The sequence below is a fragment of the Lonchura striata genome, chromosome 11, assembly GCF_046129695.1.
Source record: "Lonchura striata isolate bLonStr1 chromosome 11, bLonStr1.mat, whole genome shotgun sequence".
In the NCBI taxonomy this organism is placed as follows: domain Eukaryota; kingdom Metazoa; phylum Chordata; class Aves; order Passeriformes; family Estrildidae; genus Lonchura; species Lonchura striata.
The window spans coordinates 4,313,203-4,330,680 of record NC_134613.1 but is presented as its reverse complement, the minus strand read 5'-3'; the positions used below and the strand labels follow the sequence as shown (position 1 = coordinate 4,330,680).

Here is a 17,478-nt window from a genome sequence, read left to right as displayed (position 1 = left end):
CAGTTTTAATATCAACTTCAGTGAAGTTATACACCTGCACCTAACAAAAGAATAATAATTTTAAACCATTTGTAAAAAGATCTAAAATTAGGTAGGAAGATCTTAGCAGGGGGCAAATACATGTAGCAACTACAGACAAATCCTGCTGGGTCTAATCTTAGGGTTACCTGGTCTGCTAAACATCCACATACTAATTGCTGTTTCTCCTACATATACAATAAGAGCTATTTTTTATTTAAATGCACATTTTTATATAAGAAATGCTGGAAGATTGAGAAGTCTTTGTAACAGAACACAATAGCTTTTATGTTTAGAGATGAGCAAAATCAACAAATGTTTCTGTTATGGGCAAACCCAGAAACCTTCCAACAAAAACATTTCTCTACAATTTGCTATTTTTATAACACAAGAATGATAGCCATTGAACAAAATAATTAATAGCCTTCCTGTGGTATAAGCATCAATTGAGAAATCACTATTCTTCTAAAACATCTGCACTTCAGTTCTGTGAACATACCTAGTGAATGCCACTTAGGTGAAGTTGTTTGCCTCTATGACTGATACTCTCTATCTTCAGGTACAATAGAAATACTAATTTAAGAAGTCTAGGAACTCTTTTTTCTCAAGCTGTTTCCATTACACCATAATAATTCCACTGAATGATGAGCTAAATGTTTCCCTGTAACAATGGGGTCATATGGAAAATATGAAATTCAAGGTCAGAGATGGACTCTATGGCCTAATTCATTCACACATTTTAATTCTGTTCATGACTTCTGCATATAAGCTGAAAATATTTGCATTTGGTAGCCAAGTGGAAAGAAAAGCCCTTTATGATCTGTAGGTGCTTCTGCATTTTAAGGCTTATGGATGTTTGTGTGTTTATACTGAGCCTTCTTCTCAAGGGGGAGGGCCTGGTCAGAGAACCTGTTAATGCCTTTTAAGAGTAAATGTTTAATGATTCACTTCATTTGAAATTTTAGAGTGTGCTGGACCCAGATACATCTGATCCTACTGACATTCTCACAGAGCAAGCCAGAGATTTCTGCCAGAGGAGTGGTAGTAAAGCCACCAAAGTGTCCGATATTGTAGCCACAAGAGACCAGGCGACCTACAGAGCCATCCAGGAGGGAATAGACAGAGTCAACAGCACTGCTACCAACAGGGTTCATTGCATTCAGAAATGGATTGTCTTGCCAAGAGATTTTTCCATTTCTGGGGGAGAACTAGGTAAGACTTACTGATTTATTTGAGGTACACAAAGTTAAGAGGCTGCTCATCTAAGAATATTCAATACTCAGGAGGAAAATATGGTTATGCAGTGTGTGGTAAGGAATACAAAAACTGGAGTTATTGCTGTGCACACATGTATGACTCTGTGCTCATTTGCATGTAGAGCTCTTAAATTTCAGATTGCTTTGGGTATTTAAGCAATTTTAGTTAATTCCATGTGCATTCCAGTATTTGTAACTTCAGTAATAATACTGAAAGTGATGCTTAGAATGGCTACCTAGAACAGAAGCTAGACAGAGTTAAAAGATAAAGGGTAGGTTTTTATTGAAAAGCCTTCACAAGGTACACCTTGGGCAGTGCAGGAGTCTCACAGAGACTACACCCAAGACCATCACATGTTGTTCAGACAGATGTAAGTTTGGTCTGTTTGCATATTGGAGGTTAATGTCCAGGTACAGCTTCAGGGAGTGGAGTCTCATTCCCCTAGTTTGGCCCCCCCTCCACTTCACTGTAGTTGACATTTTTCAGGGCCTGTGAAAATAAGGTGACTTTGGGTTTCAGGCCTAGAGAGAAACTGTTTTTTCTGAATAAAGTGGGAGAACAGTAGCTGACAGGCTATGGAGTTTGAGAGTTATACACTAAATAATCCTGATCTAGAAAATAAGGCATCAAAAGTTTCTCTTTAAAAGAAAAAAAAGCAGCAAGATAGTGAAAGCCTGATAATGGAGCCCAAAGCACATTACCTCTTAATAAACTGGGAATTGTTGAAAAGCTTTCAAAAACAAATTTTTAGTAGCCAGTTACCACCTTCTTTTCTGCAGCTCATGCTTATGTGGATGCAACCTCACATATCACACTTGCTTCTCACTTTTAGCATTTATCTGTGCTTAGAGGGGGGCATGTTCTTCCCAACAGGCTCTTTAATAAAAAAACTCAGGCACCAAAGCTCAAACTGAGCAGGAATTTTTGTTCCTATTTCTGGAATTGGTTCTCCCTCTTTTAAGGTCCCACAATGAAGCTGAAGCGGCTCGCTGTGCTCGAGAAATACCGAAATGAAGTAGACTCCTTCTATAAAGAATAAAAAGTGTTTCCTCCAAGCATTAAAAAAGATCTGTGAACAAAAGGAAGTATTTTCTCATCAACAGCATTAACAAAGATTTATGCTTTAAGTTTGTAGTCTATTGAACCACACTAGAAAGCTGCTGTCAATTTAGTTGTTCCTGATACTCACCTGATCATTTGTCCTTTTTATACAGAAGCATCTACAGTATGTCCATTCTCTAATACTTATTTTACTTTATGATCTTAATGATTAAAACATCTTTCTGTGTTGTATAAAGCAGATATAATTCCTCTAGATTGAAATATAACAAATTTTTTATAGTCTTCCATTTTTCTTTTTTTTTCTTTTGTTCTACAGGATGTTTTTTATAGCTCATGATATATTTTGCTAGATAGCAGTACTCCTTAATGAAACTATCATACCACTCCAGTGATAATTATTAAAAAAAAAATTACAAATCAAAAGGGGTGGGATTTTTTTCCCCTTCCCAAAGAACACTTGTTCACAAACACATTTCAGAACCTGAAGACACTCCTGTTTCTGTAATGCCTAGAATACAGACTTCTGTGAACACAGCAGTTCCACTTCTTAAGTCCATGTTGGAAAAAGCATTACTATTTTTCATAAAAACAAATAATCAGAAGTATGGGAATAGCTCCCTAAGACTGAAAGGAACAAAGGAATAACTACAGGAGCTCTCACATGAAAATGCTATTACAGAAACTTCTTTAAAATGATTTACAGTGCTTTTCTTTGAGCAGTGTATCTGCATGTTTCACATTGCACTAATTCTGACAAATGTGGACTGTGTTTCTTCTTACCCATATGCAAAATAAATCATATTATGAGAAGGAAATGCTTGGCACAAAGTTGTGTAAAGGGTGTGGTGTAAGTGATCTCTGGCAGACAGCTCTAGTAGCTCACACAGGCAAGGCAGGCCACAGCCTGTTATTGAGACAAAGAAATGATACAGGACAGGATAAGGTTTCTATAAAAGTTCCATTACCAATCTCACACATCTTACAGAGCTAAGATTTGTTGCAAGTACCAACAATCAGCTCAGTATATAAGACAAAGCAGCAGCCTAGGATTATAAAAACAAAACGAGCGATAGGACTTTGAAAAGTTTATTCTTCCCCATTTTGTGCGCAATGGTAATTCAGAATTTCTTTAACAATATTAACCTTAAGGAAACAAAGAAGCAGCAGCTAGGAAAACACAGAAAGGAAGGTTGCACTATTCACAAAAAGCAGAATGTGGGAGGAATAAATCTCCTCCAGCATGTTGTAAGACTGTATAAAAAAGCTGGGATGCTTACTTTAGAGAGTGACATGAGAAGTTGTTACTCCGAAGTTGTTTTACTGCTGACACAACCAGCTCTAAACAGTTGTAATAGGTATTACTCCACTTAGTTTCTGTCTATGAATAGAACAAAGCTGTAAGAAGCCTGTTTCTGGCAGGAGGGATAATCCTGTGCTATACTAACGAGTTTGAAAATATGTATTTTCTTGTCAGGTGCAGGAATGGAAGCAATACCTTGATAGTTACAGATCAGAACGACTGGAGTGACAATCAGCATCTGATGGGGAGGGGAAGGGAGGGCAACAAGTCGCTTTTGCACCCATTAAGCTTAGTAAGCAAGTTAAAAATAGATTCAGATCCCCTTGAATAGGGATGAAATGTATTTCTGGAATATAGGCACCAGAGCCAAACCACTGATCTGCCTTAATCCATTTAGGACTTGTCTCTTACATTCAGTTTCTAGAATGAAATTACTAGTCAATACAGCAAGACACTCTGAACAGACTGTGCAGAAACAACACAAAAAGCATTCTAGCCAAAGTAAAGAAATATTTAGTGTAAATCTGCAGTTAATATTTTCCCCTCACAATATATGGTGGAAGTAATTTTGTATCATTTGCCCTCATTAGAACTCTATTGTAAAGTGTGCTTCAGAGAGGAAAACTTGTAAGAATTATTTTGGTATGTAGATTTGAAAAATAACTTTACTTCAGCACTAATTTTCAGCCCTTGTTAATGGCTGTAGGTTTTTTAAAATACAGAAATAGATTAAATCTCTAGAAGTTTGTATATCTTAATTCATGCCTTTTGTGGACAGGGCTATATTTCATGAATCACCAGAGTATTAAGGTGGATTTCTTGTTGCTTCCAACACAAAATTACTATTTTAAGATACTTTATACCCGTTTCTGTGCATGAAGATCATCTTGTGCTACTCCTAGGCTGAAAACCTATCTTTTTAATTTCAATAAGATCAATAAAGTAGGTTTAAACATTAAGGTGCACTTATATTTCACTAATCTGTTACTGGTTTGTTTGTACTGGTTTTAATTTTTCTATGTGGAAAGTAAAACCCTCTAATTGAAATGAAAAATTATTAGACAGTTACAGTGTCAGTAAAGGAATTCACTTACATAAAAATGTTCACCAGGTAGAAAAAAATAAATAAAACAAAGCACTTGAAAAAGTCCACTGAAAGCAGGCACAAGCATCATTTGTAGCCATTTGGACTAGATTTATTAATGGAGAGGCCTCAGCTAAAAAGTTTGCTCTCAAGACATAAGCAAACTCTATGCATGTGGATATCAGGTTACATATATTGTACTCTGTGACATGTCCTTCCAGAGTCCTCAGCAGGAGGAGAAGGAGGTTTAGTCTTTGTCCCGTACTCGGCGGCAGATCTCCTCTGTGAATTCCGAACACTTGGCATTGCCTCCCAAATCTTTTGTCAAGATCTGAAAGAAAGAACGAAAAAATAATGTTACTGAAATGTATTACAGGGCCAGTCTTCTCTCTGAACAATTCTGAATGTTCTCATGATATGTTGTCTACAGATGGTAAATAAGACGAGCAGGAATACATCAAGTTTGAGTTCTGCATCCCATAGAGACTTCATCAATAAGGACTGTGCAGGGAGAGAAAGCCTGAGTATACATGAAATACTTATAATGTTATCAGATTTGAAGGTGAATTTAACATGATTTTATCCTAACTACAGGAATAAAGTGTGTGTGGTCAAAGCTCTACAAAGTGCTTTAATGGTGTAATTAATGATTAAGTATTTACATCTTCAGTAAGAAGTTTGTCCTTTGGAAGTAAAATTCATATATGAAGGCTTAGCACAAGGACAACTAATTGAGAGTAATTCAGAAATACTGGGTCTTTTTTTTTAACAAAACCCATGCAGAACAACCACATGTAACTCTTAATGCTGCATGTTAACAATTCTCAAAATTTGCTTCATTTATTTAAGACAGAGGAAATGTAGAGCTCAAAATCTCTTTCATCAAGTACAACTCCTGTCTGGCATCATGAAGCTAGTAAAATAAAAATAAAAAAGTGGGCAACTTTTTTGCCCAACCATTGCTTGTCCAACCTAGCTAGAGGTAATTAAAATTTTTAAGTTTCCCTTCCATACACACAGATCTTAATTAACTGTTGAGGAAAAAAGAGGAAGAAGAAGCAAAACAAGCAATCATGGTTGCTATTTTAGGATCTTGTAATTTAAATTGCCTGGGCTTTTGAATTAAAAAGACTCTCCATTGTAAGTATATAATCGTAACATTGTAAGTAGCCATGTCAAAAAACTTGCACTGTTATCTTCCATGGAATCAGTGATCTGCAGATGGAGGATATAATTTCCAGAGCAATAAATGGGAACTTTGCGGGAGCACCTCTTTATTCAGTTGTAAGTTTAGAATTTTTTTTAACTGGCTCCTACATACAGCAAGATAGCTGCAAACTCACAAAATGATGACAACTTTTGGTTTCAGCATTCTTGTTACTTTTAATTACATAGCAGCTTCTCATGGTGCTGCCTAAAATAAATGAACCAGCATGACTAGCTAATCCTCTTTAAGAGCAATCTTCAAAATCTTTCCAACTATGTTTTCAAGAGATGGACATCAATGTGGAAGAGTGAACCAATAATGGTAAGACCACAAATTTGTCAGGTTGCAGAGCACAAGCCCCCTCTTGCTCCCAATATCCCATTTGAGTCATTAATCTGAAGACACTCTCTTCCAAAGAGAAACATATGCAATCTTCAGAGAAAAAAGATAATACTGGATAAAAATTGTTCTTTTGTAGTCAAAAACGAGTGAAAGCAGTAAGAATGAAAAATGAAAAATAATTAAGCTGAAAAAACAGAAACAGAAGTTTTACAGTCAGAACTGAAATGCTATAAACAAAGTGGATGATGAAGCCTGTGAAAGGCAAATGAGTGTCCTTCACTTTTTTCAATATTTCATTGTATGTCCTTTGTAGGTTTCATAAATTTCATAAATGAAATGCTAAGAGTTACTTAAAACTCTGATCCACTTCTTGAAAAACAGCCATCCAGTTTCCTATTCTGCAGTTCATAAAGCTGTGGATATGTAAGATGAGCATTGCTGAGACAAAAGGAATGCTACAGTCTCTCCCCTTATTACTGCAAGGCATATTTAATGTCACCAAAGATAATATAATTACTGTCAGAGAAGGACAGTGGCACTGCTCATGCAACAGGCCAGCTCAGCAGGCCACCCCCCACTCTGGTATGAATCTTCCACATTAATTCTTGCTTTGATATGATATGATTTTAATTCAGTGCATTTATTTGCACACCCTCATGTTACCTTTCCATCTTTAATTGTATCGAAGCAAGCTGACTCAATCTTTGTCGCATATTTGTGCATTCCCATGTGGCGCAGCATCATCACAGCACTCAGAAGGAGGGCAGTTGGATTTGCCATGTCTTTTCCTGCAATGTCTGGTGCTGTTCCATGAACCTAGAAATGAGAGTAAGCCTATCTGTTATGTCATTAGGGCTGATTAAAATGTCCTAGGGAATTGTGCAAGCAACCTGAGCCACAGGTCTTCATGTTAAAACAGGGCTAATTTTGCTGTGATACAGTCAGTGGAAAGGAGATACTAAGGACCAAAACAATTCCACTCAAAGACATCAGAAAGGGAAAACTAAGTCATCTAATACCTTTAAGTTGAGCCCATCAAGTTCTACTTCATAGAGTGTATTTATCATACAAAAAAGTTGGAAAATAAAAGTATTGGTCAAAAAAAGGATGTGCAAAAAAACCTACATGGCATATTTACTTTAACCAATCTCTCAGGGTAAAGCTTGAGTATCTTCACAGTATAAAAGAGTTCTATGAAGATATTTTTTAGCTAAATGTCAACCACATTGTATGGCATGGAGAAGTTTAGATTCTCAAGTTGAGACAAAGTTATTACTGATCTGTCTTTGTGTGTAACAAGACTTACTGATTCAAATATGGCCACGCCGTTGGCACCAATGTTTCCACTGGGTGTTACTCCAAGACCCCCAATGAGTCCAGCACACAAGTCACTGAAAAAACCCCAACCAACAAATTAAACAATCCATGAGTTTTTCCATATACAGTATCTTCTCTGCAAGGTATTAAAATATTTTGGTTCATCAATCAACTGCAACTATAATTTAATTTATACACCTGTACAGTTTGAGATTAATATAGAAAAAGAACAGATGCTGTTAGTCATTGGAAAAGTCTTAGAACTTAGCAGAAGATATTGTAATAAAGGAAAATTAAAAGGAAATTCCAAATACTATACTAAAGCTCATAAAGACACAGGCACAACAAGAAGTACTAGCAGCACAGCATATGTGTAGAAGTCTCAAAAATTAATTGTTATATACAGTTCCCTGTAATTATACAAAAATCTTACTTCCTCTGTAGGGGCCCAGAACTACTTTTCATATGTAAATTCCTTCTAAAAAATGTGGAGGAATTTTGCTCAGGTAGGTGAGTTACTGGTTGTTTTGTAGTGTACTGTGTGCAGCTTAAGGAACATTTTCCAAGTGACACCAGACTAGCTTTTCCCCTTTTTAGTCAACAGCCTGCAGGTCACAAGTCTGACATTAGCAGATCATCAGATATAAGCATTGGTTTCCACCAAAATTAACATGGGGAATGACAATATTGTCATCATACAAGCTGAACACACTGATTAACAAAGCTCTTAAAACTCCGTTATTTTCACATCCACACATAATTACTGCCTACAAACTTGGCTCATACTAAACTAAGTTAGTCCTTAGCTTAGAACTAACAAGGAGAAAAATTTGGATGACTTTGCAGTCATTATTTTAGCTTAATATTTTAAGCTAAAATAAACCACTTTAAGTTACAAAAGGTCTGGGGAAAAACTGACTACAGTCTGCATTTGTCACTAAATATTTAATGCTTAAAGAGAAGAGATTGTCTTCTGCCTATTCAGATGGATTCAGTCTAAGGAAGCTACTTGGCATTTTGTTCATACTTTTAGAGCAGCAGGTGAGACCTCACCCAGTGGCAACAGTGTCCTCTTCAACAACAGACTCAAATTTATTGCAAAGTTTTAGAATGATGAAATTTTTAATGGAATTTCTATGAGAACTTTAAAATGGGTGATAATTAACTCTCTGAAATGGTACTGATGATGAGACTCCTCTGATATGATCTCTTTTAGCTAATACTCACACAGTAAGAGCTGCTGTGAGGGCCCTGTGCACACCTTCACCAATTCTTAAAACAAGAGGCATTAGTAAGTATCTGATTTTTCATAGCGTGCACAGCCTTATCACAGAGAGAGTGATGTTTTAAGAGAAGCTTAAGAACCATTTCTTATACGTAAGTTACCGTTAAATTTAGTATTTGTACCAAACCAGGAGATGGATTCTAACATGTGAATAGTCAAACTTGAAAATAAAAATTCCAGTTCAAGCACTTTTCTCAATCTCTCCTTAGAGTTGTGAGAAGAAACTGTATTACATAATACACTTAATAGTTCAGATTAAAACACTTCATTTTACAGGTCTTTAATGGAATTTACACTCTACCTAATAATTTTACAGAATGGAAAATGTGTGCTGATAGGTTTTGCCTTCAAGACACAAAGAACCTCTAGTACTAATGTTATTCAAATAAAAAATTTAATTTCACAGTAAGGAAAAGTAATACATAAACCAAGAGCTGGCAGAATATTAAGAGGCCACAAATTTAGTTCTTCAGTGACTATGGAGACTGATTTAAATGTAGTATGAGCTCCCTTTGTACATCATAGTCCCACAGTCACACTACACAATCTGTTTTAGTGCTGAGGATAATAAAGTTTTTCTCTAATATCTAACCAGGCATTCATTCTCTATTACAATGTAAGCCATTATGTTCTTCACACATTTTGAGACATTTCACTCTGTCCCATATGAACAATATTCATAGCCTCCATAAACAAAACCAGACTTTTTAAAATAGAAAGTACATTCCCATCATATAGCCTCTCCTATTAGTATATTAATAATTGAAGCAGTTAATGTCTGTTAAGAAGTCTGAGTGCATAAGATGATATGGCTTGCATGTGCCCTCAATGGCTGTTGGGAAAGTGTCAGTATTTTACATGTTGGGACTTTAAATTGAAATCTCCATACCTGAGGATGTCACCGTACAAGTTTGGCATAACAAGCACATCAAATTGAGATGGATCTTGAACCATCTAGAAGGAAGGTTGAGAATTCATTCAGGTTAAGTTAATTCATTCTGGTTAAGAATTAAAACGAAAAAAAAAAAAATAACCACAACTAAAACATAAATACTCACATTCAGACATACAGTATCCAGATACATTTCATTAAATTTAATATCTTTACAGTTTTCTGCTGCCTCCCTGCATTTTCTCAAGAAAAGCCCATCAGACATTCTCCTGCAATTAGACAATCAAGAGAATATTGCAGTTATTGTAAGGAAGCATTACTGGAGATAAAGAAAATTGCCTGCAACAAGGATTTAATTAGAATTCAGAAACTTGTTTTGTGACTATTTATCCCTCCTAAAATATTTCTGTATCAGTAGCTTAAACAGCATACATTAATTCTCAGAATTACTAATATTCATTTATGGAAGGTTTAAACAAATTTGTGAAGGTGATGTCATACATAATATGTTTTAGGTTTATAACACATAATATGTGTTATGTCTCAGATCAGTATAAAGCGGTGTGGAAACTGCAAAAGACACCAGATACTTTCATTCTCAGTTTTAAAATAAGAGTTTTGAGAGGAATGATTAGTACAAACTTGCTAATAAGAACACTGGTACACAATTATCTCAGCCCTGTCAATATCAGCATTGCCCATTTTTCTTAGGAGGCATTTACTTGAATTTGTCCCATTTCACTGACTCCCACTGCCATCAGCAGAAGTTTCACATTTGAATAAGATTTAAGCAGTTATTTATGATTATATTTTTGGGGATTTTCTTTTCGTTTTTCTCGAAAGAAATGTCAACATACATAATATTTGCCTTGTGCACAGCAGTCACGTGGCTTCTCTGATTGTTTCTGGCATACTCAAAAGCAAACTCTGCAATGCGCTTGCTGGCTTCCTCTGTGATCAGCTTGATGCTTTGCACAACCCCATCAACAATCTGAAAGACAGGAAGTGCATCAGCAGTCCAAGTTCATTCTTCCCATTTGGAACCAAGCAGCAGAATTTTGAGTGAGGCAGAATGCATTTCACAATGGAGGAACTTTCTTATGGGTGCCAAATGTAAAAAAAAATCTCACTGAACCCCAGTGATGGGCAAAGTTAGCAGTGCTGAAACAGGCAGCAGAAGGCAGCAGCTGAGGCACCCACCACGTGCTCGATGCCACTGTACTCGCCCTCGGTGTTCTCGCGGATGGTGACGATGTTCACGTCCGTGTAGGGCGTTTTATAGCCCTCGATGGACACGCACGGACGCACGTTGGCGTAAAGGTCAAAGGTTTTACGCAGCAGCAGATTCATTGAAGGGTGCCCTGCAGCAATTGGGGTCTTTAGAGGCCCTAGAGGAAAAAAAAGGATGAATGAGAAAATAAACCCCTCCATGGATCTGTGTGCTGAAACTCTAGGTAAAGTGGGACTCCTGCAAAGGATCTCCAAATTCCTGTTTAACCCTTATGCTGGAATGCCAGGGGAATTCTCTGTTCTGTCAGCTACTGCTCAGGCACATTCATTAGTTGGGTAAAGGCCAAACTGCAAGCCTTACATTTTTACAGAACAGATTTTACAAAACATATTCATTAAAACATTCATTAAAACTGTCCATTAGTAGTGTAATTATTGCATACTATTGTATATCTTAGAAATGCCTTCTGCAGAGAGTCCAAAGGTTGTTATGTACCCAATTTCAACTACAATAACTTTCAAACTTACAGCTTGGAAATTGCATGAACCTTTCCTGCAAGGACTGTTCCAGGATTACAGACAACTACCTGACAGGCTGTCCATGTTTTATTGTGCTACAGAGGAAGAACTTTGGCTTTACATCAAACTCATGATAAACATAACAGTACTTAATATCTGTGTATTAACCCCTAAAATACCTTTTAATCCCATTTTGTTTTTATCCATGGATTCTTTGGCTTCTGGGGGTATCATCCACTTCCCTCCTGGTCCTTGGATAGCTGTAACATTCCTCTCTTCCCACTGAATAGGTGCCTAAACAGACATACTCTATGTTAACTTTAGTGTCATGACTTTGCTTCGAGTTTTAACTTTCACAAGAAGGTGTGTAAGGAATTTTGTCCAGGCCTTTCTAAATAGTATTTTCTCTGGTGACTGAAAGTAAGCATGAGATGTTTGAACTAAAGTCATTTTTGAAAAATGTAATTAAGTAAGTGGAAGTGAAATATTGTGAGCAGCAAATCACCATAAATATCACAATGGCACCCTAGATGTTATATACGTAAGTGCTATTTCTTTAAAGGTTTTAGAGCTGTTGAGTTCCTTGTATACAATAGACAACATTTTAAAGCTGAATTCACTGAGGATGCATCATCCCCACTGACTGGAAGATTGTGTATGACACAGATATGTATCTGTTATCTCACTGAAAATCTGCACATGCTTCACAATGCTTTCCGAATTTGCATTCACCACAGTACTCTAAGTGGAGACAGGCTGCCACCCATTCGTTTCATTAGGAATGACTATACACAAATGAATCATACACAAATTAAAAGATACAACATCATTAAAGAAACATCATGTTTTCAAATCCACGTTGGATAGTTGTAATAAAAAGGGAATATGCCTGGGTGTTGTTACTAATGTGGAACAATTTAACAGGCATCTTGCCTGAAGAGCTGTATTTCCTTTAAAGGAAACTTGACAAGGTCTGGTGGTTTCTCAGATAGGTAAGAGAACAGTTCTTGGATACAGTAAGTTTTCATATCACTGAAGTTAATGTGTTTGGCAGCACAGCAATTGGATTGCTAAAGTGAGCCAGTGCTTTCACACACACTTTTGAGCTGCACTTGAAGTCATAATAAATGAAAGAATATTCTCTGTCAGTTGCTCAGGATTACTACATCAACAAGGTGATTTCACATGACATTGAGTTCATATTTCCAGAAATCAAACACAGCATTTGCTCTCAAGTCTCTACTCTTCTGTCAGCTAACAGTTTCAATGTGTGCCTTGGTATCACATTCCTGTCATTTATCAGCTGAAGCTTCAAACTCTTTCTACTGGAAAGAAGTTTTAATAGCTTAAATATTATTTAATCTCTTAAAAGAGATTTTAAGCTTTTTAAAATATGCCTAATTAATATTTGTTGCTGTAGTTCAATTTGCAAATCTTATAGCAAGACAAATATGACTTACTTTGGCAGCATCAAAGATCTTCATGACAGCAGCAGAAATCTCGGGTCCTATGCCATCTCCTGGGATTAAAGTTACTGTTTGGACCTAGGTAAAGAAATATCAGTAGTACAACAAATGAATGTTTGTTTTCTACATAGAAAACATCTTCATGTGTTGTAGGAACCAAGTAACTATTGGAAAACAAAATAAATTTTCCTTTACCAAATATTCACTATGAAGAACAGCAGTCTTGGACAGAAGTGAGGACTGGCTTGCTTTCCAAGGGAGTGTGCAAATGTTTTGAGAGAATTGTTTAAAAATTCACCTACTACCTCTTCCTACTTCAAAACAGAGGCTAAATGTGAAAGGCAGATTCCTGCTCAGTACTCCTTGAAATTAATAAACGTAGCATGTATTCCTCTGGACTTCTGGACAGCAAGTTGTATTACCTAGTTATGGCTCTGTTCCACATATGTCTACAATATTGTCAACATGCTGCACGATACTGACACATGCTAGAAATAATTACGTGTGTGAACAGCTAGATTCACCTTAAAAAAAAAGGTCATGCCAAGCTAAACTTCTCAAGTGACCTCCTAAAAATTTCACACCCATTTTAAACAATACCAACTTATTTACCTCTCATAATGCTCTCACTTTTGTTTGTTTTATCATCATCAAGCAAGTAAAAAAAATACACAGCCCAGGCTCAACAAATAGCAGGGGAAGAATGTATTCTTCTTTGAAGAAGAAAATGAATTATGATCACTCTTCTAAGGGTACGTGCTTCAGCTCATTTTGTTTTATTTAAAGAGATCCAACAGTTTTTATGGGCTTATTATTACCTACAAAAAAGGCAGCTCTCATACATAATTTGAAAAACTCCAACAGAATCAATCACATGCCAGAATTTCAATAAATATTGACTGATTGATTTTCTAACGTTTGAGCCAAAGAAATCCACCGTGTACAACAAAAAAACAGAGCTTCAGATAAAAGAACACTACTGCTGAGCCACTTATGAAATAAATGCCTTGAGAGTAGTATAGTGCTGTCTGACAGCACTGCAGGGCTCCACCTGAGCCTGAAAGTCTTGTGTTTTCAATAGAACCAGGGAGGCATCACCTTCTGATTTTCATATTGTATAAGTGACCCTTCAGTTTCTTTTCTAACTGTTGTACCTGCTGTTCTACAAAACTTATCATGAAAAGCCACAGTTCCTCTTTAAGATTAAGTCCTGCTTAAGGGTGCTGAGCCCTGCTCCTGCCTTCACCAAAAAGAATGCCCATGGGCACTTCAAACACATACATAAAAAAGAAGGTAAAATATCTACAGTGAAACACACAACGTCTAAGATAGTTTAAAGAGGACCTTGAAAAGGCAGAATTTTAGATGCAAGGAGTTCTAATAGCAGCAGTAAAGTAAATCTAGTGCTTAGAGGGAAGTCTGCAAAAGAAAGAAAATCAGAAGCTTCTCAACAATCTTTCTACTTTGCACAATATTTTTTACTCATTCTCAGATGAATTCCAGAAGACTGGCTTATGTCTGTATTTTGTGAAAACTTTCCACACTACTTCTATTTTTTGCTAGAGTCTTTTATAGTCTCACATTGATATGCAATTGCCAATGACAGTTATTAACTGATATAAATCCAGGACGTCATTAAGAGCATGTATGTTCACTTGTTTGGCCCTTATTTTTTGGGAACATAAGAATAACAACAGTGATCTTATAAATTTTCAAACCTGCCTATTGAGAAACTTCTTAAAAAGAAAAAAATGGGACTATTATACTCACAGCATTACCAAAACTTCTGGTCACCTTTTTTTGGCTTTTGAAAGCACCTAGCAATCGAGAAACCTGCAAAAATCCAGAACAAAAAGATGTTCTTTTGTTGCACAAACGGGATTTTACAAGTTTAACAGTATTGCAGCAAATCATCTTTTCAAAGTCATGCTGCTTTAAATCTCCTATCTCAAACTAGTGTAAAAATTCAAATGAAACCAGAGTACCCAGTGCTTTGCCAAGCTGCAGTCGAACACTCTGAGCAGCAATGCCTTGTGGGTATTCTTAGCACAAGGTGAGCCCAGGACAGACACGCTTTGCCCCATGCCCCTGCCCTGCCTGGGGTCCCCTGTACCCCAACTGGAGCCCTCACACACATCATGTTGGAAGCAAGGCTGCAGGAACTCTAACTAAATACATCATATGCTAAGGACAAAGACAAGCGGAAAACAAAGTGAAAAATCAAACACTTCATTGCTAGCAGCTGGGTGGACAGTATATTTACACATTTTAGGTGATGTTCCAAAACTACTTTACATTATTGTCACTTCTTCCATTCAAACTGTGGTGAACTTTGTTCTTCTACCTTTTATACCTATAGGTGTTGTACTGTTGCCTTCTGCATGCCTGATAGTTTTTTAAAAGTGGAACTGAAATGCACACTGAAGACAAAATTCACCATAGCAACAAGTCTACACATCACAGTCAAAAGAATTACATTTTCTGAGTATTCTGAACTGGCATTAAGCTTCAAAACTGGGATGGTATCTAAGCTTAGGCTCTTGCTTAGCTGAGCACCATGGACAAAATCCCTACTCTGTAGAAAAATCACGGCCTCCCAGTCTTAACTGTTTTTCTAGGACTATTGATACCTCTGTGACTTAAGAGCCAGAACACTTCTAACTGCTTACACTACTTCAATTCTGCCATACTCACATATGCAGGCTGTCTGAGGCTATCAGGCTAGAAATGACTTTGACAATTTGTATTCCTCTCCTGTCCCACTTGCATTTGTTATTTCTTTACTGACAGAATGGTGTGTGGCAAAAGGAACAAATTATGTTGGCACCAACAACTAGAAACAACTAGAAATAATATAATTCTCATATTGCAATGAATGCTGGGGGAGAAGTAATCTAAGCTAGATTTATTTTTACTTGTAGCCCCACGTGTCACTGCGACAGGCAAGCAGTGTTTCCCAAAGCAAGCCCTATGGTTGAGGAAGAAGGCAGAGCAATCAAATGAAAATGTGAAGTTGATTGTACAGGGTAAGTGTTCTCATAGTACAGTTCCTGCATATAAAATCAGGATTCACATTCCAGAGTAGCCCTGGAAAGGGCACAGTCTGTCTTGTCAGAAATCAAGGGCCTAGTACATTATACTGAAGTTCAACACCGGTAACACCAACAAAGAATCCACCCAAGGAAAACTGATCCATTCTGACCTTAAAGTCACGTGTCATGACTAGCTCCTGACAGTTCTTCCCTACTTTAGCAGATAGGTTAAATGGGGCAGCCTCAATAACTTTGCCTCAAGCAGGCTGTTATTTAAAGGTACAAAATAAATTTCATTTACTCAAGGCAAAAACCAGTATTTCTGTGACAGCCCCAGGGTAAGGCCTGCGTCTCAGAATGGTTCAGACCTGTAAATGCCAGAGGACAGGAGTGGGGGCCAGCAAGTCGCCAGCCTGAACGCGGTAGCAGCTGTCCCCAGCCGGCTCTGCAGTGCCCGGTACCGCAGGCTCTTTGCGGGAATGGCGTTTCAGGCTGTGCTGCCGGCCACGCGCGTACCAGGCGCCGCCCGCAGCCGCGGTGGTCCCGCCGCTGCTGTGACCTCTACGGCGCGACCTCTCCGCAGGCCGCTCCGAGGGACGGCGCGGCGCCTCCAGGGCCCGGCCCAGCCCGCTCAATAACGGCCCCCACGGCCCCTTCCCGCCGCCGTCCCAGGGAAGGGGCAGGAGGAAGGAGAGGACCCGCGAGCGCCGCGGGGCCGCCTCTCAGCCCGAGCCCCGCGGCCATTCCCCCTCGGAGCGCTGCCAGGGCCCGGCGGCACCGCGACCTTGCGGCCGGGCGGCCGCGCCTCAGGCTCCACCGAGCTCCGGGGCGCGTCCCGGGCGCCGCGGAGCAGGTCCGGCCCGGCCCGTCCCCCTGCCTACCGTGGGCATCCACACGGTCGCGGCCATGACACGCCCGGGCACCGCGGCTACCAAAGCCCGAGAGCTCCGCGCCCGCCGCTAAACCGGAACCGGCGCGTGGGGAGCGGCGGCCCCGCCCGCCCCGCGAAGCCCCGCCCCGGGACTGCCGCTGCGGCAGCGCCCGCGGCCCCTCCGCCCGCGCCCGCCGCTGCCCGAGGCGGTGCGAGCCTCCCTCCGCGGCCCTCCTTCCGCGGCGCGGTGGAGGTGCTGCCGGGGAGCTCCCGCTCCCGGTGAGGGAGGCGGCAGGGCGGAGGGCCTGATGCCGCCGGAGGATGCTGGTCGTTTATGGGAAAAAGTAGTTGTTAAGAAAGACGCCAGAATTTTGCTGAAAAAGATAAAAAGCCTCCTAAGCCCATGTACTTTAAAGTGTTAAAAACAAAGCTGTTGAAATCGGGACAGTGTAAGACTTCTTTTTGCCCTCATTTCTGAGGTACCCGTCTCGTTATTTTAAAAGCTGCTGCTGTGTCAGCTGGAGGAGCGGCGGGGCGTGAGGGCTCCTGAGGGCGCAGTGCCCGTCCCCGGCAGCGCCGGCCGGGCCGCGCCGCTG

The 17,478-nt window shown here is 39.0% G+C and overlaps 2 protein-coding genes across 9 annotated transcripts in view; one reads left to right on the top strand and one right to left on the bottom strand.

Moving 5' to 3' along the window:
- Window positions 1–2,624, top strand: part of ACSBG1 (acyl-CoA synthetase bubblegum family member 1) — a 40,028-nt gene extending 37,404 nt beyond the window's left edge. For all 8 annotated transcript variants that reach the window (XM_021547353.3, XM_021547350.3, XM_021547352.3 and 5 more), the window contains 2 exons: window positions 984–1,230; window positions 2,238–2,624. In XM_021547353.3, coding sequence (XP_021403028.2) covers window positions 984–1,230; window positions 2,238–2,314 — 324 coding nt within the window. In that variant the 3' untranslated portion in view covers window positions 2,315–2,624. The remainder of the gene's footprint in view (window positions 1–983; window positions 1,231–2,237) is intronic.
- A 785-nt stretch (window positions 2,625–3,409) lies between these two features.
- IDH3A (isocitrate dehydrogenase (NAD(+)) 3 catalytic subunit alpha) lies at window positions 3,410–17,025 on the bottom strand. The gene is made up of 11 exons (XM_021547361.2): window positions 16,893–17,025; window positions 14,750–14,812; window positions 12,974–13,057; window positions 11,693–11,807; window positions 10,965–11,152; window positions 10,622–10,755; window positions 9,931–10,033; window positions 9,762–9,826; window positions 7,577–7,661; window positions 6,934–7,086; window positions 3,410–5,052 (listed from the first exon to the last, which is right to left on the bottom strand). Exons 1-11 carry the CDS (start codon window positions 16,917–16,919, stop codon window positions 4,969–4,971), a joined length of 1,101 nt encoding a protein of 366 aa, XP_021403036.1. The 5' UTR covers window positions 16,920–17,025; the 3' UTR covers window positions 3,410–4,968.
- Window positions 17,026–17,478: the final 453 nt, after the last annotated feature.

Bases quoted from the DNA above. Each gene is read 5' to 3' on its own strand.
- IDH3A (XM_021547361.2), bottom strand. From the start codon at position 16,919: ATGGCCGCGACCGTGTGGATGCCCACG. The intron at 14,813-16,892 runs GTAGGCAGGGGG...GGATTTTTGCAG, and splicing joins CGACCGTGTGGATGCCCACG to GTTTCTCGATTGCTAGGTGC. The intron at 10,034-10,621 runs GTATGTTGACAT...GTCTAATTGCAG, and splicing joins GTGCACAAGGCAAATATTAT to GAGAATGTCTGATGGGCTTT.